The sequence below is a fragment of the Pagrus pagrus genome, assembly GCF_965226575.1.
Source record: "Pagrus pagrus genome assembly, chromosome: 23".
NCBI classification, from domain to species: domain Eukaryota; kingdom Metazoa; phylum Chordata; class Actinopteri; order Spariformes; family Sparidae; genus Pagrus; species Pagrus pagrus.
In genome coordinates, this window is record NC_140205.1 from 12553058 (window position 1) to 12580601 (window position 27544).

The 27544-nt window shown below is 43.2% G+C and overlaps 1 protein-coding gene across 1 annotated transcript in view; it reads right to left on the reverse strand.

The window, feature by feature from the left end:
* Positions 1–1833: 1833 nt before the first annotated feature.
* pdzrn4 (PDZ domain containing ring finger 4) overlaps positions 1834–27544 on the reverse strand; it is a 36518-nt gene continuing 10807 nt past the window's right edge. The window contains exons 2-9 of the mRNA XM_084345716.1: positions 17280–17551; positions 16531–16633; positions 9453–9551; positions 7771–7833; positions 5490–5591; positions 5169–5285; positions 3599–4666; positions 1834–3517 (exon numbers count right to left, since the gene is read on the reverse strand). Coding sequence (XP_084201842.1) covers positions 2945–3517; positions 3599–4666; positions 5169–5285; positions 5490–5591; positions 7771–7833; positions 9453–9551; positions 16531–16633; positions 17280–17551 — 2397 coding nt within the window. The 3' untranslated portion in view covers positions 1834–2944. The remainder of the gene's footprint in view (positions 3518–3598; positions 4667–5168; positions 5286–5489; positions 5592–7770; positions 7834–9452; positions 9552–16530; positions 16634–17279; positions 17552–27544) is intronic.

Here is a 27544-nt window from a genome sequence, read left to right on the forward strand (position 1 = left end):
ATGACAGCAAATTTCCCAAAATATCCCTTCAAAAATCATGCACTGTGTGAAGTTTCAATAATCAGGCAGTAGTAGTGGGGTTTTCTGGTTTTACAGTGTGTCACAGAATTATAATGATATTCTTTTTTAATATCATGTCTTCGTCACGCCTCAGACTTAAGCTATGTATTTTGGTCATGCCACTGTGCTTCATTACATGTATGGATATCCAACACCAATTTCAGCGCCGGCCACCGCACTGTTGTTACCTCTGTCACAGATCAACATTCAAATACATTCAATTACCTTCGCTGTGCACGTTGGGATTAATCATTTATAATACTCAGATGACTGCGACGCATCATTCCTCAGTTCCTGTGCCACTTCTGTCACACAGATAGAAACGGTTGGATATTATACAGAAGAGATGGTTAGCTGGGAGGAAAAAGTGGGTGCAGTGCTTACCTGATTTAATATTATGCATAAAAAGCTGTGGTGCTGGGGATGCCAGTCTGATGCCTCTCATTAATTCTTCAGTTCAGTGGGCTGTGGACAGACACAGCAGATTGACAGGGGATGAGGAGACTTCACCGGCATCTCCTTAATGCTTTGAAATGGGAGTATAGTTTAGCTTTGATGCCTCCTATCGCTAAATGGACACGCACCCCCCCACATGCACACAGCCTCCGTGCACCCGTGTCCCACCCCCCACACACCGTCAGTCAGTCATCCCAGTGTGAATACATGAATACTGTAAACTGTAGCGACAGGGTAAATTACTCCGTGTGCTATCAAGCCACAAAACATCAAAATGCTTTATGACTTTCCTAAGAGTGTGAATATGGAGATCTGGAGGCTTGGTTTGGTTCAGCCCGGAGGAAGGTGGGGGACTTCTCCAGGTGCAGCAATCATCGCAGTTCCCATCTAATTCTCCCGTGTGTTCGATTCGCAATCATTTTCTTTGTAAATCGCTCACAAATAGATGCTCTGTTTTTAGAGCGTAAGCTGATTGCAAGGTATTGATCACGAGCAGCACTTACGAGGATTTTCCTGCATGATGTAGCAGATAAACAACCTGGCTCCTCTCACGCACGAGCACACCAGATCAAATGTGCTGTTCTCTGCAGGTAATAATACATTTTCCACACAAAGAAACGCACGTTTTTATTCTGGAGAAGGGAGATGCCAGTGTTGCTCTTCTGCCTCTCGAATCCAAACATGTGAACCTCCGGCCTGCATGCATAATGCATGCTGGGTATGATGGAGACATCACTCACTGCTGGCTGAACCACGTTCAAACTGAATGACTAAAAAGTTTTGCAGCTCTGTGCGTTTGATTCTGAGCAGGGGGGGTGAGAGCAGAAACATGATGTGGCTGATTTTGAGTTTTTCCACAGAAAGTAGTCAGAAGGTCACCAGCAAGTGTTTCCACTCTATATGAGGTTCTTGGGATTGTTTCCGCTCAGTGTACGGAGGATATCTATTGAATGCAAAAATGACTGAGGAAGACTTTTTCTGCCTGATCTGTTAGACTAAATACAGGTCGTATCACGTCCACGTTACATGTATATGAGCTGATTGTCAAGTCAGGAGGTGGAGGGGATGGTGGTAGAGTTACAGCTAGGCCAGACAGCTGCCAAAGCTGGACATTTTTTTAGTGGACGTCAGGACATTTCCTAGCCATGTTAGTGGTAATAAAACTAGATAATTTTGAGATGTCGGAACCACACGTTAGCAAGACTAAGAGACTAAGATTTATATATTGACATGTGAAGGTTAAGTCCAGTACAGGTAATAAAGTGACTAAAAGCGAATTCTTTTTAATATTATTGTTTTATTACAAATATCACCATCAACAAATACTGAACTCAAGGCCTCTTCAATGAGCTTTACAGTGAAAAGCAGCAGATTTAAGTTGAAAGGCTGCAATATGATACATTTTCTTGACAATGCCTTGAAACATGTTGGCCTTTCAAGGGTAGCCACTTAATGTGAAATATTTATCAGACGGACCATAAAAATTAATTTACAATAAATAGAAATAACAGTAAACAATATAAATATGAATCTATTTCACATTTTAAACATAATTCACACAGTTATGGTTCATAGTAATGGTTCAGGTGTGACCCAAGGACAGTTTGGGTCAATGTTTGAATTAACCAGGTATTCTACCCCTTGATAAATCAGAGTTGTGACTGTAAGTCGAGGTAAAACTGTTAAAAAAGTAAAAGCCCTCCCAGCTCATGAATAATATGAGCTTCAGAGAAAGTATAATGAGACTTCCAGTGCTTCAATTTGAGTGCTCTAAACTTCTCAGGAATGGGGTCGTTTGAAATATGGAGTGTCTCCTGTCGTCTCTTCGTGTAGGTCCGGCATACGATGCAGGCTACAGTACAATCAAATAGTGTCAATTCTGACCTTGATGGGTTTTGGTGATACGAACATAAATAAGAAATCACAATAAAATGTTTACAGTACATTGACATTCAGTGTAGAAAAATTCATTACAAAAAGTTACCGAGTTTATAAAGTGTGAAAAATATTGTATTTTCCCCGTTGTAAAAAAATGCCGCCTCGAACGAGGCAAGTGAAGTCGCTTCATACACAATGAAACAGAAGAGTGGAGAATATGCAGACATGATACACAGTGTACATGAAGTTAATGTGTTGGTTCGTCACTTTTTTGTCATCAGTTTGAACCAATATGCTACCAAAGTCATCTGCGTTACCAAAAAGCCAGTGTAAGAACAGTGAAAAGTCGTGTTTTGAAAGGCTGAGGTTTTGTAATGATAGTTTTCGGACATTCTTAAAGTGATAGTTACAAAGTTGCCTTCGGGATGCTACAGACGTCCTCAGCAGTGACAGTTTTCATTTCACAAACTGACATTTTTTACATAAAGCAGTAGTTCCTGAAATGCAGGCTACCTGATATTAAAGTGTTTTGTAGTTCTTTATGTGTCCACTAGACGGTTGTGACAGATAGGAAGGCATTATGTACTTTGGAGCCCTCTGGGACTCTCGCCCCGTGGCTCATGAGCTCCTGGATGGTCATCCAGTTATCCAGGATCTTTTTGTTTCGTTTCTTCATCATCTTTTTGTGACTTAGCTCCAAGATATTGATCTCCTTCCTGCCCTCGGCTCCACTGGCCGGCCCCTCTTTTAGACACTCGAGGCGGCTCTTTTGCATGAACTCCCTCCTCTTCCTCTGCTCCCTCGCCCGTGCCAAGTGCTGCTTCCTCTCCTCTTTGCTCCAGTAACGGCCCATCTTCATCTCGCTCATAGCGTCGTCATCTGTGGTCATGCCTCCGCTCCTCTCCTCTCGGATCCTTAGTGCTCGTTCTCTCAGAATGCGGTCACGAGCGGGCCTCCGGGCCACGTAACGTGTGCCATCAGCACGAACTTTGACCTTCCACTCTAGACGGGGTTCCCCAGGGCGTCCGCTCCGGTTCACGGGATCTCGACAGACACTGAGCAGGCTCAACTGGCTTTGGGAATACTCCAGGGATGAGTGCTGCTGTAGTAGCTGCATGTAGCTCTGCAACACAGACAACATTGTTAGCACACCTCAAAGGTATATCAGCATTGGGTTGACACGTCTTGTCTCAATTTCACCTACCTGAAGTTGCCTGGATCCTCCCTGGCCTGTATAGGGGGTTGTCTGATAAGAAGACCCATAGGGAAGCCCCCTCCTGGAATCTCTGGCCCTCCCTTTTTTTTCACACCTCTCATCATCTGCAGGAAGGGCAGGATCCGACTCAGACCGGGAAGGGTTGCTCTGGTCTGGGCTGCTGGAGATAACAGAGCCTGGGTCTGCCGGTCTGCTATGACTGGTTGTACCCTGGAGCTTGGGGATAGGGATGGGGCTGGAGGGTGTGGAGGAAGCCAGTCTGAGGTTTTTCTGGTTGGTGATGCTGATGTGTCTCTGCAGTGAGTGATCAGGAGATCTCTCCATACCTAGAGGTGTCGACCGCGCACTCTCCGCCGTGTTGTAGGCGCTGGAGCTGTCCTTCTCTCGGATCTTATCGCTGTCCGACCTTTCTGGGTATTCGTGGATGTCGGCCAACCTGCCGTGTCGCTTGTGACTGTCTTTGGGGCTCCGTCCAGGTGAGGATGCGGGCTGTGAGGCGTTTAGCTGGTTGGCCTGGCGGAGCTGATGCGCCTGCATGATGCTCTGGCACTCGAGCTCAATGCTGCGCAGTTCCTCATTTAGCATCCTCAACTCCTGCTCCACTCCATTCTCCCCTCCAACACCATCTATGTCATCTCCATCCCCTCCTCCCTGCTCAGTGAGACTACACTCTATACTGTGTCGAATGGAGTACACCCCACACTCACCTCCGTTCCTGATTTGACACTTGAGCTCCAAGAGCTGTTGGAAGCGATTCTCTAAACCTAGGATCCCACCTCCACCATTGCGAATACTGACTACCCCTTCATGGCCTTGGCCTTTGGACAATGTCCTCGGACCCTGGGTGTCCTGTGGCACTACAGTCCCTCGTCTTGTGTGTGGATGCTCCGCTCGCCATCGATCCCTCAGGCAATGAGCAGGGGTCCTCCTGTGGAGTCTACCGAGCAAGGGTTGGTGCTCCGGACTGTCTGTACATCGTCCGAACCCACTGTCTTTGTCTTGATTGTTGGAGGAACAGGTAGCAGTATCTGTTGTCATCTCTTCTTCAGCTTGATGCTGGTGTATAAAGAAAGATACTGTTAGTCCTCCTCAAGGGCAAAAGAGTAAGAAAGTAAAGAGGCTGACAGTCAGGGTGTTAATTTCACCGTGGTTCATTGACATTAGCACGTCTGACTTTCACACTATAGAGTTGAAATTTCTGTCCTGTCAAAGTCCTGCAGTTAATGCTTGCCCTTTCATTTACCAAAATCATAATCTTTCCTGCTTTCCACGATCTTCCTCCACTATACCGGAGTTGCCAGGGTTAAAAACAAGAATTTTTGCATCATTGGCATTCAATGTAATCCATTGACATTCCTGTATGGCAAAAGGACTGAATGATGGTAACGTTGCATAGATCAAATCCTGTGTTCTCATCATCTTTCCTCCTCTGCTTCCTTTGTTTATTTAGTCTATCCTTCCTCCCTACCCCCATTACATTTGCTCCCGCTTTTCCTGACACCCTTCTGCCTCTTTGTTGGAGATTTGTCTCTTGTTTTTTCATAGCTTACGCTCTCACCTCATCTCCCCTGTCAAAGTTGCGTTCCCTCTGCTTCCTCCTCTCCTCCAGGATCTCCATCTTCAGCTCCTCCACAAGCTGCTGCTGCTCCTCATCAAGCCATACCTCATCCTCCAGCTGAAATCACAAAACCCTGTCAGAGGCCCCGTCTCTCTTGCCATGTGCATGTATGTGTGTTTGTGTGTGTGTAGAAACTCCAGACAATCATGCTGACAGTTCGAAGGAAAGGAGAAGGCACTTAGCAGGCAGCTGTTGTTATCTGACATGACATGGGTTGTCAAAAATAGGGCAGAGAGCCTGTTCAGGGTTGTGTGTGTTTACCTGGATTTCTGGTCTTGTCACCAGTAGTATGATGCTCCTGGCTTCTTCACTTGACAGCAAGGCAACGGCTTTCTCTCTGTCTTGCACTTCACAGCCATTAATCTGTACATTAAAGACAAGTACAGATGGTCATGTTAAGAAGAACGAACTTGTTAAAAGTCCCAAAGACATACCCGAGAAAGGACAATCTGGGCTTTTTATCATTATCATCCATTTTATAGTAATCACATGCTGACACCTTTCCTCTTCGCTCTCTCTTTCTACCCATTTTCTCCCTCCATTAGTCTTTTTTCACACTTTTTTTTCTCCTCCTTCCTGCCATCACTTCGTCCAACTCCACGCACACCAGGAAAGGCCTGGGTAGACTGCACGCTCGGTAAGGAAGTCAATTGCGAGTGCGTAGTCCGACCTCACGAGAGTCTGCTCTCACCACACATCCAGACACACAATTAACTGTTCTTTGACAGGTGGCGTTCATCTTTTCCTCACTAGAGTAATGGGGCTGTCAGAAGAAGATAATAGGGCCTGGAGTACAGCAGGCCCCGCTCCCAACAATCACTCACACCACCGGGACACAGAAACACTACAGTGGAGAGAACAGAGCTACTCAGTGTTACAGTATAGACAATAAATATGGAGGGGAGGTAATGCTGGTGCACAAGACGACATCAAACTATATTTTAGCGTTATATGTAATGGAAATACCTCAGAAAATCAGATTTATATAAACTAACAAGAATAAATATGAAAGTACTCCTGCTATGTTTTGTGTTGCAGAGATATCTACTGAAGTTAGCATGCTAACCAGCTAACCCCAGACCTAAAAACCATTCTCTTAGCGGTCCGAAGCTCCTGTGCTAGTGGTTTACAGTAAACACCAACACTCTCCCAGGCTAGCTGCATGGCTAACTGAGCTAACAATAGCTACAGTCATAGTAAGCAGCAATTAGCTGTTACTCTAGGGATATGCTGACCCTATTAGTCGGGAGTATGAATTGAACAGGTGGCCAATTCTTACATATTGCATCTTTAAGAACCTGAAATCAGAAAATCTTGACTTTTTCTCTCAAAATAGTTTTGCAATTCATGTAATTGTTCAATAACAAATTAATCATTGCAGCTCAACCTGCATTATCTTTTTACAGACAACACAGTATGGATGCATGCATAATGTAAATTTTGCATTGAAAGCTGACGTGTGTGTTTTCTAACTTGACTTACGATCAAAAGCGATAAGATTGAGTGAAGTGCCCTGAGTTCACTGTTAAAGAGACATGCCTGAGATGTTTATCCCTCTTTATTGAGGGCAGTTTCTATGTCAGTTCATATTGAAAAGAGAAATTTCATCATATTTGGTGAAACTGAGCGTATGGCTTCAAAGCGGCGCGCTCGTCTTTGCAATATACAGACTCATTTTTGAAAAAGGTGTTTTGCCACTGCATATTCCTCTCCTTTACAAGAAGACCACACTGCTGTGCAGCGCAATGACCTCATCATTCAGGAAAGCATAATGAAAAGGAACTGTGAGACTCTTCACAGGCGAACACGTCTGTAAGCCTTCAGCACAACTTACAGATGTCAGGAGGGCAAGTCAGAGGCAGAAGGTGTTTTCAATGAATTCATCAACTAATAGGGTGAGGTCACGCCTACAGAAGTATCTAATGAATGTAGAAAACACCTCTACATACCCATATCTGAGTTGGTATCAAACATAGAGAGCATAGGTGATGTCTTGTTAAGTCTTAACGAGGGACTTATTACCGTGGCTAGCCTGGAGTCAAGAAACCTTTTGTTAATCCTGTACAGATACAGATAAAATCCAAAGAATAAATATGTTGGGAAAGTAAATATAAGGTTGCAACATTTTCACTCGTTCTCGGTAAGAGAGGACTATCCACAATCTCCGACCCCCATAGGTGTTTTTGCATAATGAGACTGAGAAGGGATAAGGAGTGCTTGAGATGATGTAGTGCCTGGTGTAGCTGCGACCAGGGACTTTAATTTCCCTGGTAAAACGAGGTCATTAAATATACATATGCTTGCCCAGACCGGGGATACCAGCAGATTGGAAATCCTCTAAAAAGACCGCCTTGCAAGTGGCTCCGAGGATCTACCGGGGCATGTTTGCAAAGGAAGCAAGAAGTAGAGGGTTTTTTTTTTTTTAGTTAAGTTATTATCCCGTCCGTGATGTCAAGAATACCGAGGCTTAAACCTTGACGTGTAAAGCCACGTGAGTTCGTAATACAACCTGTCGAGAATGTACTGAGATGAAAACACACACCTGTAGAATACGATCTCCTTCCTTGATACGTCCATCTCTGGCTGCTATGCTGTTTGGCTCCACCTGCACAAAAGAAGGTGAAAATCAATGCTGACAACCGGTCGTTGTGTATCTCTGACACACCTCTGATGCACCGCTCTCTCACTAACACTCTCTCATCTCTGCCGTCAGGAATAAAAGTCTGTTCTTTTTGCTTATTTTCCTGCTGACAACCTTGTATTTTTCATACAACACAGGTGGGTTTTCACAGGTTCTTGTGTCAGTGCTTCTCATTTATCCTGAGTTTAATAGCTGGCGACACTGACTGAGGTAACATGTAAGTCCTTGACATCATACAAAAGATGCTTGCGAGTCATAAATGAAGCGTGAGCGGAAAGACCACGAGAGACCGTGAGGAGAAGACTCGAGAAAAGTCCCGAGTGATTACGGCACAGACGTGATTCTATTTTAGTTGAACGAATCAACACCTCGCGTTTTTTCAAAACGCATCCCAGCGGATCTGCAACAACACTACAAGCCCTCGATAATCATTTCATAAACTTTGTTGTTCTCACATTGAAGATCAAGAGAGATAGCTACATGTGGAGGGAAAAAATGTATCAAGCACTTCCCAAAGTTGCACTGATACTACCCATACATACATTTTAATGAGGGGAAATTAGCATTTTTATGCTGTTTTAACAAACATACAAAAATAGACGACGGCAGGAAGCTGCTTTAACAATCTGCTGAGGTTCAGCAGGTACCGGTGTTGTTTGTTGTATTCAGATTGTTCATCTGAATACCAGAGAAATATAAGCAATCTTAAAAAGGTTAAAAGGAGCCACAGGTCTTTGTATTTCTGCCATTCACCGTTTATGGCAGCGTTATAATCCTCATAACAGCTTTTACTTTTCACTCCCACGCCTTTTTTTCCCCTTCATAACAGGATTGAAACCGCACCTGCAGTCAGACAAAACATTTCTAATTCAGCTTGTAGTGCTTAAAGCCCTAATAATTCCATATAATGCAATAATCTGTTTTCATTTTCTCTTATCAACAATTTTGCAAGAGGAAGTATTTTTTTTCCTGAGCTACAAATGATTTGAATTTTAAAAAGGAATCTCTGCAATGTGTTCCCTCTTTGTTGTGAGTGTTTGGTATTCAGAGGGGGTACAGTAAATGGGAAAATGGGTGTCATTTCACTTACTGCGGGGGGGCGGGGAGGAGAAGGTTGTAGCTCAGAGCTAATTAAAACCGTCAATTAAATCACTTTAAAGGAGAAGGAATGAGAATGAGATTCACATTTCAAACCTGACTTCCTCTTTGGCCATGCGTGGCTCATTCAGAGTTGATATTTGACTGGCAAACATTTCTCTCTCCTTACTCCCTAGTTTATTTCGACTTGCTCCCTGCTTCAGGATGTGAGGATGGAAATTCAAATGGGATTTCATGCCACCTTTTAATAACTTCCTGCTCCAAAGGAAAGTGATCGCCCTGAGTTTGATTTAACAAACCTGCAGCCTTCATCAGGGAGCGCTTGTTTCTACTCCAGTGCCTCTCTTGAGCGTCGCATTTTATTTTACAGAGCAGTAAATATCTATTATGTGGAAGGTAATTGTCTGACATGAAGAAGCAATTGCCATTAAATCCTAAAAAGAAGATAGTTAAATAACAATGTGCAACAGTATTTTTTTACCCACCTGGCTGACATAGATGCCGGTGTCCTCCTCATCATCAGTCCTGTAGCACAGTGTCAAGCCAAGCTTCTCCTGGCTGTTCTGCCTGCACAGCTCCACCTCCTGTTACAACACACACAAATACACCAATAATGTTTTAAACCAAACAAGTTTTCCCACGGGCCACCTGTTAGGAGCCTATGATTTCCCTAGTGGATTTGATGGTTTCCAAAACCATATCAACTCAAACACAGAGTGTATTCATCTGTTTTACAGAACAGCTGAAATGATACCACCCACCCTTCATCCCCCACCCATGGGAGATGAAGTCCAACTTGATGGTTACGCTCTACATAACTGTAACTAATCACTTTGGGAGTGTTTTTGTTCAGTAGTGAATTTGCTTCAGGCTCGAGGATTGTTGCATAGTGTATTCCCAAGCCTCTTACCCTAACCCTGACTGTGACAACTACATGCCTAACCACCAAACATACCAGTGAGTGCTTTAATCAATATAGTTGCTAGCTATACAGGACGTGTCCTGTAAGCAGTTGGATGTAGACTATTTAAGAGACATGGCTGCAATAGTACATGTTCTTGATTGCCTATCGATCATGTCAAGACTTTTAAAGGTGCAATATGTAAGAACTGGCCACCTCGAAATTCATACTCCAGAAAATCACCTGAGCATTCGCTAACAGTAGCTCTCTTTAGCCTACATCAGTTAGCCGTGCACCTAGTGGTTCAGATTAAGAGTTCAAAGCATCGGGTGAGGTTTTTTCTTCTTTAAATTGCTACCCCAGGAAATGGCAGGGGCTAGCTGTTAGCATGCTAACTTCAGGAGATATCTCTGATCTGTCAGAATATGTCAGAACTGAAGTTGTTTTCTGTTGAGAATTTTAGTTATTAATGTTTTAAACATATGTCCTTACATATTGCACCTTTAAACGCATGACATCAAGCTGTAAACATAACACTGATATACTTTTGATCACCTATAAATTGATATGACTGACGTGTGTAAGCCTGCTTACACATCCAGCAGACACAAAGCAAAATTAGTATTAATTTGATGCCAATCATTTGGCTCTTCTTTTTGCTCTTCTTTGGGCTCAGCCGACTCCTGAAGTAAACATTTCATTTATTTGGATTCATTTTATCTTTATTTAACCAGGCAGTCTCATTGAGATCAAAATATAGTTTCCAAAAAAGACCAAGAACAAGAAACATCTCTTTAGCTCCTTAATGCTACGCTATGTTCACCAGCTAGTTGCACATATTCATATCATATTCTGTCATTTGGTTCTGGACAATGTATTGTGGGTTTATCAGAATTTTTAAACTTAACTACCTGCTTTGTCCAGAAATGGTGCTGAATAGAGCATGTGAGTACACCGAAAGGGTCAAATTGTTGCCGTTAAAAACAGTTAGCTGAGAGAAGCTAACGCTCTTTAGAGCTAAGGGCAAGTGCAGTCACCCACGACACAGCCATTTTGTCTTTTTTTTTGTAAATTCAGTATAAAAATATAATTATAGTGCAGCTTGAAGGATGTAGTAGAAGTAAATGAGTTTGAAAAATATATCTTTGGTTATCTTCCACAACTTAAATCAAGCTGCTACCCTGCTAGGCTGCTAGCTATTATTCAGATTATCAGAGAAAAAGGTGTCTTGCCAGCACAATGAATGAACATGTACACACACACAATGGAGTGTAAGGTACAATGTAACACACACACACACACACACACACACACACACACACACACACACACACACACACAGCCCCAGCATGTGCTCTGTACATCAATGGAATAACAGCCTGTTAGTATCAAACTGAATCCAGCATGTGGCAACATACAGGGCAGGTGTTTGATGGCTGTAGTGGTGGTATTTCACCGATTGGTCCCCTCCCACAGGAAATTTCTCTAAATTTAGCCCCCGACCAGCTACTGGCTCCTTTTGATCCCCGCTGTGTATAAAGGTAATCACATAAAGATAACTCTGGGGGGTAATCTTTATTAACCCCACGCTGCCAAATTCATTTCAGCACGGTGAAGTTGTGAAAGGAGGGGAGCCGGGTAAAAAGGGGATGATGATGGGGGGGCAAGAATTAAACCCCAACCCCCTTTTTTTCTGTCATGGGAAACCTCGATAGCAGAGATTGACAGGGGAAGTAATTAATTTCTGTGGCATTTAACCCCCTGTGCAGACAGCCCTGACCTTCAAAGGTTGGGGTGTGTTAGGAGTTTATAATATAGTAACACCATATGCTGGTCTTGACTACCCACACACGCTCCTCACCAGTTTAGTTAACTGTCTGATTTGTACACACCCTGACAGTGAGATCAGATAGCATTTAGCACGCCTTAATGTCAGTGCACATTATTCTGGATTTTACTGGATTACTTGAGTCAGTTATGGTGGAGCGAAGCCCACCAGTGATTGGTCTCCAGATGTGTGGAGCTGTGGGTGCTGAAACTGCAGAGAGGCTCATTTAGTGATGATTGGATCCTAATATGTGCCACTGTGGAGTTTGGATTATGGCCCAGCAGTGATGTCTAACTAATTTCACGTGTCTTATAATGCATAGTGACAACTAATGGAATTTATCTTCTTAAATTACTGTTTGTGTTTTCCCAATTTTCAACAGGAGATCACATTTACCACATGCTACTAGGGTGTACGAGGAATGGAGACGTATGACAATAGGTCTTTTACAGCCAAATTACACATCTGTTAGAAACATTCATTTTAATATGCACCTAACAGTTACCTAATGTTTCATTCAAAAGACATTACTGCCATTACTGTTCAGTGGCTCATTGTTTCCACTTTGCAGGTGATGATATCCTTCCAGCTGTCACTGTTTTTACCGCAACAGTCTGTGAAGTGTAGTGATGATGATTCTGTCAGTCAGGAAAGGCTTACAAATTATGTTTTTTTTTAGCTTCCCTCAGCATTTTGTTAATCTGCATTAGTGCTACTTGGTCTGTGCAAACCAACTTGGTGGTACATCGTGGGAGTATGGCCATTGACAACCTCAACACAAACCAGTTGGTGCTGGGGAGGGTAGCTTTTTAAAATGTGACAAAGGTACCCTAAGGATGCCATCAGGGGTTTTATTGGATTGTGTTTAAAAACTATTGCTAACTAAACAGCGAGTGTATGATGAAGGTCCAGTTTGCAAGGCGCTGGCACTCGCATGTTGTTTTGGGAGTAACTGGCAATCAGCCTATTCAGTTGTTTAGGGTATGAGGACACAGTATGTTGGATTCTAGGATCCAGCATTTTTGTGCTTGGCTCGTACGACAGAGTAAAAACTGGGATATTTTAGCCCAGGCTGCATTCATTTTGACCATTCTTTATTAAATCTGTCTTTTTTAAGTCCCCTAATACGCTGTACGCTCCCCCTGCACGCCCTTTGAATACCAATATTTTTTGTTTTTGAGGATTAAAAAAACATCCAGCTTCTGATGTTTGGCACCGGTTTACGATTCATAATTAAGACATGTTTATTTTGATTAATTCGGCAAACAGCTGACTGGCTGCTTTCTGGCAGGCTGCTGCCAGTTCATTAACAGCAACTGTGTAACCTGGTGACCAAACAGAGCGTTCATTAAAATCACTTTGCCTGAGAAGTAAATTAATATCCGAAAGGGGTGCAACTGTTGAGAACATGATTAACTCTGATAGTCGCAGCAGTATTTTTAGTAACTTTGGAAATTGCGATTGGGATTGTGCTATTCCACTGTGAACTTTTAACAATCAAAGCATCCGTAAAACTGTTAGCTCTGAAACTCCTTTGCTTCATCCACTGTCTGCTACTTGGCAGCATTATAGTTGGGTAGATTCGGCAGAAGTAGCAGGAGTATTATGACAGCAAGAGTACCCATGTGGACAATCAGTTGGAAGTGAAGCTAAACCTGTCAGAAGTAATGGCAGCCCTATTCTGTTCCATCCAGGAGAAAAGCCATTCATGTTTCAGTTAGATACACATGGATGGACAGAGGTAAGTGAGGATGGCTGATTTGGTGTGTGTACGTCTGGCAGGTGGGGTGGGAGTTGACTGTACGTGTGTGTGTGTGTGTGTGTGTAAAGCTGACCTTGTTCTGATACTACTGCTATTACCACACATGAGCCCTCCCACCCCCGCTCCCACCTCTGACACACACACGGGAGACTCTTTCATCCAGATGACGCTGTAAGGTATAAGGCCACAGCTGGCAGCAGAGGAATCCTAATGACCCACAATGCAGTTCACTGAGCCAGGAAGTGCCTATTAAACCAGGGGGGACCACTGACAGTAGCAAACGTCACCCATCACTGTCACCTAGCACGACCCCAAGGGCCACTGTCGTAGTGGCATGATGCATCTTTGACAAGGGAGACACTCGACTGAATGGCACAGACTGCCCTCTTCTGAGCACAAGATTTTAAAGTACGTACACCTTAAACTGGAATAACTGGAGCTGCTCACTGAATGAAATATGTATGAATAAAATAGGCAGGTTTTGGGTTTCATCATTCATAACCAGCTACTTGGACAAACGTATATGTGATTCAATTGTTGTCAGTTCAACAAAGGCCAGTGGAGTTGGTCAATTAAACTACAGGGAGTGCTTGAGTTGAGTGAAAAATCTAATTATTATATGGCCTTGAGTTTATTTATTATATTCATTCAACTATGGTTGAGTGAGCACTTGGTTGAACTGAGTAACATCTGAGTATTTCCACATCCGTACCCTTGATGAAGCCAAAATCTTCGTAGTTTTCTAATTACAACCATCAATATCAATTTAAGGCTTAAATCAACAACTTCCGGTAAACCCCGCCCATTTCATATTCAGGCACCTCCCTCTCCAGATTAAGCCCCGCCCCCTACATACAGATACAAATACAGGTAATTAAGCTTGTCATTTGGTGATCCCCTGATGTTTCCTCTATGCTGTTATAAGGTAAAACATTTTATTTTATTTTTCTTAAACTCAAACTTCTCGTCATCAGCCTCAGCCTTACGTTGTGTTTTAGTGTTAATTAGCAAAGGTTAGCGCTTACATGCTAAAGTAAGATGAACAGGGTAAACATTAGCATTCTCATTGTGATCATGTCAGCACGCCAACGTTATCACTTAGTGTTGCACGTCAGACAGCCTCAAAGAATCCTAGCAGGCCTGCAGATGTTCATCTTCAACTATATATGTCTACTTAAGGGGAATGTGGAAGTAATGCAGCTTTAAGGCATTTTGCGTTGTAAAGAAGCACAATTTGTTGCATTACGAACGAGCAATGAGTGAATTGATTCCATTCACAATCTGCTGAGGTTTACTTGTATAAGTGGTGGACATGCAGTAGATAAAACTGATTAAATACATACCACAGATGGCAGATACACCACCAACCACAACTTAATAATGAACCTAACCTGATTAATGAATCAGTGCAAGGTCACCCAAACCTGGAAACTACGCGCTAATAATCATTTTGTGAGTTGTAAATGGAAAGCCCACCAAATCCATTCTGATTCCAGTGAGCACGTCCTTCTCGACACATAACATAGTCACAATTTCTGTTCAGCTTTAAGTGGCTGTCTGAAAAGGGGCTCAAACAATTCTGAGGGACAGCGCATGAAGAAAAGGAAACTAACAGCGGTCTGAATGAAAAACACAGGTAATTCAACAGGGAGGCCTTTCAGAGAGGGGTTTTCTTTTGGTACGATTGAATGAAAAATGGCCTTCCGTCTTAAACCCAGGGACTTTGCTATGCTACACAAAACAATCTGAAGAGTGGGTGCAATTCTCACAAGGGGCAACCAATTTTCCTCTATTATTGTGGTAGACAATTTTTGTTGTATTGTTATGGGACCTGTGAGCATCGCATGACAGGGCTAGCCTTGGATTATCTCCAGGGATATTGTGTGTTACTGACACAACAGTGGCCTCGTGACCGACTGCTTCAATAGAGAATGTTAAGCCTATTCAATGCACTTACATTGGAGCCACAAATAGCTTCACAATTGAGCATTTCTGTTTCCCGTGTAATGAGCTGTGTGTATCCTGCGGGTTCATATGAGCTTGATACAGCATTATCTCCATTGGAAAACTCAACACTGTGCATGTCACTATCAAGCTCCCAGTTTGAGACATCCTTTTCAGAACCAATCAAACAAAAGCAGCAGAGGAAGGCTGATTTGTAAAGTCCATGGAAGTTTACCCATTATATTTTAATGTTTCTTTCTTTTTTTCTTTCTTAAGAAAGACATTATCATATTTTCCTGTACGAGGAAAAGTAGGGGAGTCACCAAATGCATTAGTATTCATCCTCTGTGGACCATGAAAATGTGTACCAAGCTGGTCAACTGACAGATGAATAGGACCTGCCCGGGCCCAGACCTTTTCAATCCATCCACTCCACCGAGTTGACTGAGTCATCTGGCATTGTGACTAGTTGTTTCTCGTCTGAAAAAGCAGATGATGCAGCGAGTGTCATCACGGGGCTAATGATTAGCCAATCAGCACCACAGGCGGTGTGCCATAACCAAGGGGGAGTAATGACAAACAATGGCAACTTATGGCTTTTATTCTGACACTACAACTGAGGGTGACAGGAAACAGGCTGAGAGAGAAGAAAAAGGAAATGTAGCAAAGGACTACAGGTCTGCTGCAGTGAGGACACAGCCTCTGTATATCGGACACACGCTCTACCAACTGAGCTTTTACAAAGACAGCATGTCCTTTCAATATCACTCAACATCGTAGTCTGTTCTTACTTCGCTCTGCTTCACTCTTAAACTCAGCAAGGCTATGTATTGGTGTCGACTTAAAATTACGTAATATTTGGGTGAATATGTTGGCCAATAGGGGAACCAAAACGCCCCTCCCCCACATAAATCAGTTAGAGTGGGAGGCAATGTCAGACTGAAGGTGGAAATTATGTGTAACAAGTTGACAAATTTCTTTTTGGCATCCATGTTGCTACCCATACTCCGAACTGATGCACATGAGCACTACCAAAGTCAGAAGAATGGCTTCTCAACCCGGGAAGTTGGAGGTGCAAGAGGATGCAGCATTATATCAGAAAAGAAAGGGGCAAAACATTATTCGTACCTCATACTCATACTCTTCAGTCCTCTCCACCTCAGCTGGGGTATTGGACAGGTACTCTGGACATTCATAAAACTCATGTTCCATCGTGTGGATTGAATGGCAGCTGGAGAGAAAAAGAAGAGACGCGCATGTTAAAGATCATTGACGTTTGCACCCTCATGTGTCTCCATGTTGGTTATCTCAAATTTGAAATTTACGAAACATGAAAGTATTAAGTTATTTTGTATGTGTGGCCTCATCAAAGCCATGACCTCTGTAGATTGTCACCATGATAACTGCCTCTCCATGATCACTCGCCAAGACTGGTAGATTTGTGGTTTTATAGGACAAATTGATTTCACCTGCTGCCCAGCAAAGCCCTATAAATAGCCACAGAATGGACGTAGAGCCAGAAAGCCTGCTCTATCAGCCCATTGGCTTTTAATCGCCCAGCAAAAGCTCCCATTAAAGAAAATGGATGTAGCACACAGAAGCAATTATTGGATGCAGGTTTGGCTCTGCATAATGATATCACAGGGACAGAGTACTTAGCTATGCTGGGGGTTTCCACACTGTGATACAACTGTTTAATAACTACCATGAAATGAAAGAGAACCACAGTGAAGCCTCGGGTAAGCTTAATGCTAATTTGGGATGGAAAGAACTATCTCTTGGTTCCAGATAACAAAATATAGGGTAATAATTTTCATCTCGGTGTGTTTAATTAACATTCAGGAGATGGAGCACTCTTTTACTGGCTACAACTGTACCTGTCAGACAGAAGGAAGGGACAGATGTCAGGGACGGGCGGGGTGGCGGGCCGAAGCTTCGCCAGCGCCATGATGTGCTCGAAGGTGATGTCCGTTTGCGTGCAGACATCCACCACGCACACATCCTGTGGCGAGCCGCTGTCGTTGTGTCCGCAAGCAGCCGCGGCTCTGGTGGGCGTTCTCCGGAGAACCTGGACGACGATGGGGTCTCGCCTGATGGCCTCCACCACTGCCTCGTCATGGTCGACCTTGGAGAAGTCGCGTGCGTTCACCTGGGGGAAGAGTGGACCAAATCAGGCACCTCTGATGTTGGATGATATGGGGAAAAGACGTCATGTTCAAAGATTAAAAGATCACAGGGCCTTTTTGTTTTAACCTTCATTTATCCAAGGACGATCTGACAGACGTGCAACGCTCTTTTCGGCAATAAACTGTTTCCCATTCACACCTGGGAGCCTCACAGTACCTCCACACGTCTTCACAGTCAGGCACCGGACAGCTTCCAGAAACACAACTACAAGTTAAGTGCCTTTCATAAAGGGCACTTTGGCAGTAATTCTTGATGGAGGGAGCAAATTACATATTCTCCTTTTTTCCCCCTGCACAGCGTGCCTCCCCAGCAGGTTCAGACCTTTTAACTGCTGACCAGCTTTTCACAAAGGCACTTGTCTAACCTTTAGGCTACTGCCAGATTTACAGAGAATGGATAATGTACCATACTGGAGCATTTGTTGAAGGAGAAAACCCCTTTAGGTGGAATGTGTGAGAATTTTAAGGTGAAAACAATCAAAAGTGGACTAAAATTATCAACAGAATGTGAAGAAATTTTGACTTTATGACGTATATGTTTTATAATAAGGAGATGTCGGCTGACGTCTAGCCCAGCTAGCCCCAGGCTGTCCTGGTCCAAAGCTCCTGTGCTTGTGGTATAAGCACCATCACTCCAGTTATCCTTACGGCAGCTACAGTTAGCAGCAGTTAGCGATTACTCTGGTGATACGCTGCCCCCTATTTGTTTTGAGTACACCTTTAATGATCTCTTTTACCTCAATGCACAAAGCAGTATTTACATTCTTACCATTAAGGCCACTGGACACATAATAATACTGGTTAAAGCAAATGAGCAGCAAAGTGAGGAGGAGCAGCGGGGGAGGACCTCACTCCACGGGGAATATCAGTTTTAGCATGCAGCACCTACTTAATTTGCGAGATCAGACGAGGTTGTGCCACGAGGGAATCAGCGGAGAAGAGATGTCAGACTGACAGCTGCGAGATTACACACACACCTCACTCTCTGACGCTGAGTTTAACCCAATTAGTTTAACCTCTGTATGCCAAGTTCATTTTCAGCCTGCCGCACCCTGGAATTGATCGTTTGCATTGATTTCAGATGTGTGAGTCAGTGTCAGAGTGTTAAAATGTGGAGGCATATGCCAAATGTCAGCATCATTATTGGGAGAACAAATTAGACATATGACCAGCTGTATTCTGGTATATCTCATACAATTTAGCCTGATTCAAGGGCTTAGCAGCAGCAAATTGGACATCATGTTTACTATAGATCATGGACGGGTATGTGAACAAATATACCATTATGTTGGACCCACACACACTAATTAATTGACAAACTAACCCTAATAAGTGCAATAAGTTAGAAAAGTGTTGCAGCTATAGGTGCCTATCAGTCCTCATCCTACCGCCATCTGCACCTATGATGGCTATTAAAGGTGCAGTATGTAGTTTTGGGGAAGAAATTTTGACAAACAAACCAAATAAACAAACTGACATGAAAGGACAACACAATTTCATACTGTTTTACTTTGTTTATATGTGGCGGACGCTGCCACCTTTCTAGCTTCCTCTGAGAACAGCTTCTTTATTCAGTTATGGAAAATATTTCTGAGTTTGAGATATTACCTCATTAATATTATAATATAGAGTTTTAATTTCTTCTCCAAAACTACAGAGTGCTCCTTTAACTTATGGCTCCGTCGGACCCGTGACCTTTCTCGTCATGACGTGTTTTTGCCACATAAAACTTCCCCTTCACTCACATTAGCGTCATTTTATCGTCCCGTTTGAACCTATGTGCATCTCAGAAAAAAAAACGATAGAGAAAGTTCCACTTGTTTTAAGTTGTAATGAGGTCCAGATGGACACATTAATCTCCAATCAGAGGGAGTGCTCTGGAAGGCAGGAAGTGATTGCGCGGCTACACCTGCCAGCGTGTTTACCTGCTGTTGTTCCTCTATTCAATCTGCCTGTTGATGAGCTAACTGGGGGCTGATTAATAGCCAGCAGATGCGACAAAGACCGGGGATAATGGCTCAGAACGAGCAGGTTTTATGTGTGTGTACGTGTTTGCGCGCAACACACATTTTGTAGATCGTATACGCTGAATTTACACAGCGTTTGAGGTAATTAAATCACAAATGAGGAGATAAAAAGGATAAGACAAGTTGAAGGAGGGTTTTAAAGCATTGTGACAGTCGAGAGGCGGAAATAACCTCATTTTCCGTCTACGTATTTTTTTCTTTTGGGTTCCTATTATTGTTTACTTTAGCACAGGTTGTTTCCTCATAGGGATTGTACTTTAATTTAGTCGTTGTATGGGAGCATAATCTCTATCTGTGTGTGTATGAGTGGGGCGAGCATGCATGGAGAACATACAAGTGGGGTGAGATGTACTGAGACGTGTAGGTGTGCGGATTCCATCAATATCAAACAGTAATTCCATTTTGATTACAAGCTACCTTTCTCATTACTCAACTGCGTGCCTGTGACCAAGCTGACGGAGAGACAATATCAACCCATTACATCATCTGGTATAACCCGTGAAAGCTCCTCGAGAACACCAAAAATAGTCCAAGTTCACGGCGGTCTGTAGGGACGGCTGTAATGAACCAACAATCCAGCGCAGCCTTCATATACCTCTCAAGTTAAAGGTTACCATTGCCAATAAAAATGGTTCCCAGTAGCCCTAAACCAAAGCTTCTTGTCTGTCCAAACGCTCTTCCTAAAGGTCGAGGTTCAAAGTGATGTGCTACAGTTTGGGAGCTTGGACAGAACATACGTACTATAGCTTATCTGTGAGTGTGTGTGTTTCTACCTTGTGTGTCATCATCGATCTACAGCCTTTACTGAAAATGTCATTTTCTCGTTATCAGCCCACTTTGTATGCTTGTTATTACTCTTTCAGGTACCTATTGCATGGTTCTTTCTTTTGTTCTTATATCTATCTACACTGGCCTACAATGGGGAAAAAAGGGATAGAAGGCTAACATACATTGATTAGTTAGCCAATTGTCTTCATTTTATGAAGATCAAGGAAATATTTAAACAAAACCTGTCACATATCTGAAGTCCCGATTAATAGACAGTCTCAGGATGCAAGGTAAACACAGCATTGATGAAGAAAATGAATTAATCTATAATTTAATACATTTGAATGTTGGATTAGAGTAGCTGAACGGTCCAGTGTGTATTTAGTTGCATCTAGGTTTGAGGTTGCAGATTGCAACCGACTAATCACCCCTCGTCTCACCCTACCCTACTGTGGCATCTAAAAACATTCGAACGCACCCAAATTCCTTAAACTCAGGAGATTGGATGACAGTTACTGCTAACCATACTCTGCTAACGTAAGCTAGCTAGTATAGGATTAGGAAAGTAAATGTATCTGTAGCTAATTCACAGCACTGTCTCCTCTCACTGTCTCAATACACGTTGATCTTTCACTTTCTGGCTTGTTTTAATTTGATGTTTCACTTCCTGACACAACTCCTCACAGACTTTTAAGGTCACACAGAAAGAAAAACGGTCAGTCTCAGTTACCTATTAATACAACATCTTGCTGCCTGTGATGCACCAATTACACACATCACTGGCTATGAGAGGTTACTGGTGGACCATGGTGTGGAAACGGCCGTTGCGTGTGTTGAGACGGGGTTGAAAGTAGCACAGTTAAAGCCAATCGGTGCCAGGCCTGAGGCTCTCGATATGCTTAAGCGAGGGGCCCGTGTCAACCTTTAAATGTGTCACTGACCGTAATCAGTTGGCCACTAAGATGGCTAAATGCTGTTTCCACTTTTGAATACAAACGGGCGATAAGTAAAGCCAACAGATAAGAATGTGTGTTTCTCTGTGTGTGTATATATGTGAATGGGTGTGTTTGCTGTGCAGAGATAAGGGCGTGATGGAAGCCACTCAACCTCACAGCTAAATCTGTCAGATATGGTGTCATTGTGAGCCGACGCACACAAACAGTTTAACATTACATCAGCTCCCAGCGGACTTAAAACAGCTCTACAATGCGGTTGTTTGCATTATGTTCGACTGAATGCCGCTATCTCTGACTGAATAGGCTCACGGTGGACCGCGAAACAATAAGCATCCGAGGAGAGAGACCCCCCCGCCTATTCAACGCCAACCTCATCCCCCCCTGAGGAGACCACCAGAAAGCTTTTCAAACCCCAGATCATGATTTTTGTGAACTCGAGCTCAATACAAGTGAGATTGTTTTTTCATTCATGGAAAATGGCATATTGTGATGAGTGACGCAGCGCAGGTGGCGCGCTCCGATAATCTGCCATATCTCATTTCTCTTCCTCCTTTAGCTGAGATGATTCAGGGGGCCGCTCTCGTGTGGCGAGGGCTCCCTGTCATAAATGTGTCATTTCAATAATAAAAGTCTCTGACATGCAATATCACCCGGCGCAGCGGAGGCAAAGAAGATGATGGTTTCATAAATTTGAGTGGCAGGCTGTGCAACTGGTGGGCCATGCTCGGTCGACTGAATCACATTGACCCTTGCCTTGCGCTCGATGAGAATACCATGATGCTACTGGTGCATGTGTGACAAGCACCCAGGACGAGCTAGCAAAGCAGAATGGAAGACGTACATTTGTTTTATTCTATTATTTGTGTTTCCAAAACATTCTACTATACTATCGACTAATGTTCAACAATATATAACAGCTTAAACTATGTGCAAATGGTCAAAAAAAGGGGTTCTGAAGGTAGCTTTGGTTAGCATGTTGCCCCGTAAATTCCTCATGCTTTTAGCCGCTGTCAGTCGCTAATCCAGGGGGCTAATTTCTGTATTTCCTTTTGATTGGATGACGAGAAAAGTTTTGAAATGAGTTATTTACAATAAAAGTTTATTTGGAAAGCTGGAGTTTGAATTTCCCTGACTCCTCTATGGAGTGGTGAGTGCAACGCTAGCATCTCCCATCGTTAGCTAACGTCCCCCAAGTTGAAAAATATCAGAATTTCTCTTTAGGTTACAGAACTTTTGTGCGTCAGGTTTGTAAGATGTGTAACTGGTGGGCCATGCTGGGTCAACTGAGTCACACTGACCCCTAGCCTTGCTCGGGATGACAATAGGCCACCGTGATGCTTTTGAGTGACCCAGCACCCAGGGCGAGCTAGCAAACCAGAATCAATGAATCAATAAATCTTTTTATTCTATTCTTTGTTTTCAAACTGCTTTGACAATTCACTCTACCATACTGTCAGCTAATGTCCAACATTTTATAACAGCTGAAACTATTTGCAAATGGGAAAACAATTGGACGAAGAGAAACGTTTTGAAATGATTTATCTATGATATAAGGAATTTGGAAGGTTTAGGAACCCGTTGTTCTGCCAGAGTTAACATTTCCCCAGCGGAGGTTGTGAGTACGACGTCTGCCAGGTTGAAAAATGTCAGAATTCTTCTTACAGAACTTTTGTACCTCAAGATCTTGTAAGATTACATGCTACTTCTTCAAACGGTAGATATCAGCGAAGTTTAGTTTGCGACTTTTAAATTCTGTGCTCTGAAGTCAGAAAGTGACTCTGACATTACCTCGCATTTAGAGCACCTGCCTTTTCAAAGGAGACAGAGAATCCCGTAGCTTTGTTGAGGACGTGGCTGAGAGAGAAAAATATATAATTCACCACAATTATAGCCAATTTCAAGCTGAGTATGATGACTCGCTGCTTTAAATGACTGCTGTTATGCTTTGATCTGATTCATTTCAACCTACATTTAGCCAGGGAAGTTTTCTGGAGCATTTTGAATCCCATCTTAGCGGCATGCTCATCATTCAGCGCCGTTAACCAGAGCAACCACCGGCTTCTGACGGCCTTCCTTTATTCTGATTCTCTATTTCATGGAGCCCTTAGCATTTATCTTCGCCCTGTAACAAGAAATGGATTAGAAGAGAGATGAATTTCAGTCAGAATCGTGAGGTAGTTCTCCTTAACCGTGCCATTTTATTCTCAGATGTTAAAAGATTCACTCCAGGAGTAGAAGAAAACCCTGACTCAACTTTAAAAGTGAGGAGTTAGTGGGATTTCACCTCTGTTTTGCATTTTTGAACCAGGGCCTGTTCGTCTTTCCCAATCAGCGCCTGTTCATTATGCGTCGTAATGCTCTGCTGTTTTACATTTCTGTATCGCGCCAATTAATCAAACTGACAAGGTATTTAATGAGAGGCAATTAGACTGTTAACCAAAATGCAAATCAGATGGAGAGAGAGTGTGGAGGGGGAGGTGGCGAGAGAGAGAGAGGTGTGTTTGTGTTGGTGGTAGTTCTGTTAGCTCGGTTTATGTGTGTGTGTGTGTGTGTGTGTGTGTGTGTGTGTGTGTGTGATAAGCTATGGCAATGGGTTCAAGGAGATTTCGCTCAGCGCTCGTGTTAGGACTCTCAGTCGCGGAAGAGTTCAGCTCTTCCTGACTGTGTTTACGTGCTTGTCTGCACCCGTGATTGCATCCGTGTCCACGCCCGCGATTGCGCGCCCAAGTTGTAATGAGTGTCCTTCACACTTTTTCACAGACATGGGCTCCCGCACAACAGGAGAAAACAACCAATTAGTTCTGCGTGGAGGAGGTCCACATGACAACATGAAACGCGGATTAAATAGCTGCTGTCGGGACCGGTGTTAAGTAGCCCGCTTGGGTCAATCCCTTCTACATCACAGAGTATCTGCGCGCAGTAGATTAGCCCGTGTTTTCTCGAGGGAAAGCTCTTCGCAGTGTTTACCTTTTAGATCTTAGCTTCAGAGGGAGCGCAAGAGTTAAAAATGTATTAACTTTTGGCAGAAGAGTCGCGTGCTTCAAATGGTTTCGCAGCAGTGCTTCCCACATGTCCCCGTCCAATAACATCCGCTAAAAGCAACAGGCTGGTGAACTGTCCTTCAGCTGGTTATCCTGCATGCAAGCCCCTCACGCACTGCTCGAGTGTCCTTCAACAAGATCGACTTTGCTGCTGTACAGCTGATCATCCGCTGTTATGTCTCTGTGGAGGGCTTAAACAAAATATTGTTTCGTACGTTTTCCAGAATCACTTAAGACAATCTTCATAACAGCCGGAGTGCCATTTTGCACCAATAACGCCTTAAAACCATAAAAAGTCTCTTCGCTCCACTCTCTCCGCGCCAAGTTGTCCCCCATAAAATCACTGGAAGGATCGGTGATGCTGGCAGGGTTCTCGTGTTTCAGATTTTATAAGCTGCCAATAGTTATTTTATGAGTTAACTACTAAATTAAGTGTTTGCTGTTGGCTGGCAGACGTGCTTAGCATGGCTGTGTCAGTGCACTCTGACAAAGATGTTTTTAAGAGAGTGAAATGCCACTCACAGCAAAAATTGCTTGTTTTTACCCTTCATAGAGACCAACAGAGTGATGTGTCTGTCGGTCAATAAACCATCTTTGAAGCACTAACCAACAGCTAATGCTAGATAGTCCACAACAGTCAATCCCTGAGTTACATCAGATTTACATCTAATCTCCTCAATCAGGATCTCCAAACATTCAGAGCTGAGCAGCAGCTTGTTCTTTGACACTATTATATTAGCTGACGTTAGCTCAGCCGCTAACTTTAGCCTGCAAGCTGCCATACCATCAAGTTATATTAGCTTTAATTGTCAGATGTGGCAATTAAATGTGCTGTTTATCATTATTGCCATGAGTGGAAAACTACATATCCATCACTAAATATCCTGCTGCTTTAAATGGAACAATTATAATAATAAAAAACTCATCTCAAGCACTTCAGTAATGTAGTCATTATCACTTAATGTGAACTAGGCAGCAGTAAATTCGTCTGGTCTGTCGTTGTCATAATGAAATAATAAGTCCTGGTGGAATGGGGGTACTTTCTCACACTGTTTTCCAACAGTATGATTTTTCCATTCTTACTTTCTCTGTCTACATGTTGAATGTTGGCAGAACAAGGTGAGATAAGGTGGTGGCTGAAAATATAAAATATAAATATATGTGTGTTTTTCCTCCACAACTGTGAGGCGGCGCCTGGAAATGAGTTTAACTGCTGATCTGCACTGGAGTGTGTAAATTTCTATTTTCTTTAAAATGTCTGGTTGATTTTTTTTCATGTTATCTTATTCTCCTTTATGTTGGACGTTTTTTCTTTGTCTTGCTGTCAGCGTGTTCCTTTTTGTCTGTCATTGTCACTGTAAGTCGGCCCATTTCATTTAGATTCAGTGGGTAAAAAGAAAAGGCTGTATTTTGCCAAAGCACTCTAAAAGCAGACAGCACAACGCTTTCTATTTCTACCTATGTGCTTTTTGTGTGTGTCTCGAGGGTTTTCTCTCCTCTCGCTCTTCACATGTCTGTCTTTCCCCACCCCGCCGCAACAACACCAGCGGTGGGAACACGCACGCACACACATCACACACTGTTGACTTGTGACTGTCATTCCAAGCAGCCATTTCTGATGTAAGTGGGGGGAAATCAAAGGTTATCATCTGTCAGTGAACGCATTAAGAACCCTCTCATTTCCTGTTCTTTGTGCCACTTCCATATTCAAGGCGGGCTTCCTTTCAATTAGGCTTCATGAATACAGCTACTTCCCACTGGTAAAACCTGGGAATGAAACATGATTTTGTCATGTGTTTGGCTTTTTTGGAAACACAATACAAGTATTTTTTCGTTTATTCATAAGACAACCACAATAGCAGGAGTGCCAGTGATACTTTCAAGCGAAAACAACCTCCTACGGTATGATCGCAGAGGTAATCGAAGGCATTATCAAATCCAATTAAAACATTCTGTCCCCTAATTTGTACCTCAGTATGCTATTAGATGAAATGACTAAAAACCCACTGGCAGAAGTCAAGAGGTTTGCTTCACACTGCCTACTTTAATCCACAATCTTATTCAACATCAACTGTAGCCTGGCAGTTTTCTTCATTTTGGCTCATAAAATGACTAATGCCTTCTGTCTGCTGGGCTCGTACATCATGGCAGGGCCAGTGTGTCTGTGTTTAACTAATAGGCTCTGTGTCCTCAAGCAGCCGCGGATGGCACGGGTTATGACAAACTGCATCAACAAGACATTCATTACCCTCAACATCCTAGCAACCAAATCACAATTACCGCGATCCACGAGTGAGCATCCAGCCCCGCTGCCACACTCTTATTCCTCGCACACCATGTCGCCAATGCATAAATTAGCCTTCTTTTGTCACATTGGGGGGTTGGCGGGTTGAGAATTAGCTCGGTTTGTTTTGCACGTGATGAGACGGGGTGCACTGATGGCAGATGAGTGCAAAACTTCTTTAGCGACAAATCAATAGAAGTCGCTTTCATTTGCACTCTGCGTGCGTCTGTACACACCAACGTGTTTGTGCGCCTGGGGATAAACCAAATGTGTGCGCATGTATGCTTTTGTGTTTGTGTCTGCGTGTGTGCATCCATGCAGACAGTTGCCTTGACTGACTAATGTACTTGGCCTGCGTCGTACCAGGACTCTATTGTTGCGCTGTGTCCTCCCCACAGTCATTAGATCGCCATTAATCTCTCATCTGCCATTAAAACAACAGCCAGCGAGCTGGGCTGAACAATACAGTGGCCCTTCCTCCAGCCCCTTGACACATACTAGCACTGAGTTTGAATTAGGCTCTCGGGGGTCACCGATTAGACCCTCATAATTCATCCAGACTGCTGGGTTCACAAAGAGGTGATGTGTTACTCTTATGTATGGGGAAGCTGAACAACACATTCTCCATCCAAGCATGTCATCTATTCTTGTACTGTATGTGGCTTAAAGAACGAGCCTGGTGATATATGGCTGTATTTCTCATCACCAGATCCCATTAAAAAGTGAAGTAGACCTGAAATAGTTTATTTCCTGTGCCATAGACCTTCAAAAAAGTAGCAAGCAACCAAATAATAGTGGGGTAACTATACGGACACACTAGCAGGGGTTGAAAGACAGAAAAAGAGATGGTAGCTGACTGAGACTGTGGAAAATTAGCAGA